The sequence below is a fragment of the Austrofundulus limnaeus genome, unplaced genomic scaffold, assembly GCF_001266775.1.
Source record: "Austrofundulus limnaeus strain Quisiro unplaced genomic scaffold, Austrofundulus_limnaeus-1.0 Scaffold53, whole genome shotgun sequence".
Lineage (NCBI taxonomy): Eukaryota > Metazoa > Chordata > Actinopteri > Cyprinodontiformes > Rivulidae > Austrofundulus > Austrofundulus limnaeus.
The window spans coordinates 107,920-109,556 of NW_013952455.1; the positions used below are offsets into that span (position 1 = coordinate 107,920).

A 1,637-nucleotide genomic window follows, 5' to 3' on the forward strand; every position below is an offset into this window, starting at 1 on the left:
GTGTGTGTGTGTGTGTGTGTGTGTGTGTGTGTGTGTGTGTTTAGGCTGTGGATGAACACCTGAAGGAAACCCAGGCTCAGTATCAAACCCTAGAGAGGAAATACAACAAAGCCAAGAGAATGATTAAAGAATACCAGCAAAAGTAAGCAAATGTAGACAAACTAAAAGTCTTGATTATAGTTTGTTGCTGTTCTACAATAATGATATTGTTATCGTAAAAAAACGTTACCATCCWTGTGTGTAATTCGTAGGGAAATCGAACACCTGAAGAAAGAGACGGATCAGCGTCGTGAACAAGAAGCGAGTGAGGCCACTCACAAAGAGGAGACAGAAAACCTGCAGGAGAAGGTGACTTATCACGCTGCTGACCAGATGACCATCTACTGAAATGAATCCTGTAATGATCTGTTTCCACAGCAGGAACATCACAGCTGTCTATAATAATAATATTTTTGTTTCAAACACGATTTTTTTTTTGCCCGAGTCCAGACATTTAAATTAGTCTCCAGTGAGTTGAGTGATTCATGGAGGCTGGCAGCATGAAACATTGATTTCACCGCTGCAGAAGCAATAGATTGGGTGAGCGTACATAACTGATGTCAGGTGTCACGCTGTCCCTGAAAACCCGATTTTTATTTTTATTTTTAAACAATGTGAGGCTAATTGTCTGACAGAGTTCTACTCACATCTTCAGTCTGATTGTTCAGTAAAATTGTTGACTTTTTTTTTCTTGTTCTACCAGTGGAAACTAGCTTTGGTGGTCATGAACTTTTTGTCACAGAGCGATTTCACTATCGTGGCAGCAAGCAATCTGTATCTTCATTTAATTAGAGATGGAAAACTGTCTCTTAATGCAGCCACTTTTATTATTCAGCTATTGCTGAGAGACTGCAAACTTGGCACAAAAAGTAAGGATATTGGTGTTTGGTAGGTTATTTTTTTTTGTTGTAACAATACTTCTTGGCAATAAATCTTATACCGTTGGGAAGTCTGTTCCTTTTTAAAAGGAGCCACATTTGTAAGGAACATGCATTTGTGGGATAAGCAGTAGAGCTGCATTTGTGGGCTGTACACATGAAAAGTTTGTCAAATCTTCTCTGTCAAACAGCTTATTTTGCTGTTGACGCTTGTTTTGAGTTTCTGCTGCCCCCAGGTGCTGCCAGTCAGATAAGCTTTATTGCGGAAAATCATGGGTGCAAAAAAATAATTTACCAAACTAAAATGTCCTTTTTTTGTCGAGTATAGTTGCTCTATTTGAATGAATCCATGTCCTGTCTGCAGCTGTTTATACTCTTGTGCGTTCACTACGTTACACGTGACTGTACAGTCTTCCAGTTGCAGTGTGAAAATCAGTAGAATTTACCACTAGTTTTGCTCATCATCCAGGCTAACTACTGTTAGCAAGCTATCAGACTTAAAATGCTTTGGGACATACTGTATTTTCACACGTCGTTTCACTGGAAAAATAACTTCACAATTCAAAACGTCACACATAAAGAAACTAAAAACATCGATAATCTAAGTTTCATCAGCTAAGTTGCAAAACTTACATTTAAAATCAAATCGGTCCATGATAAGTTCCCAAACTACTAATTCCTTTTTTTAATTACTTCAGTAGAAAAAAGAACTTAATATTA

At 37.8% G+C, this 1,637-nt stretch overlaps 1 protein-coding gene across 1 annotated transcript in view; it reads left to right on the top strand.

Moving 5' to 3' along the window:
• Positions 1-1,637, top strand: part of LOC106517796 (neurabin-2) — a gene marked incomplete in the record, with an annotated part of 61,227 nt that overhangs the window by 51,106 nt on the left and 8,484 nt on the right. Inside the window, 2 exon segments of the mRNA XM_014008806.1 lie at positions 45-142; positions 252-348. Of these exon segments, the coding sequence (XP_013864260.1) occupies positions 45-142; positions 252-348 (195 nt within the window).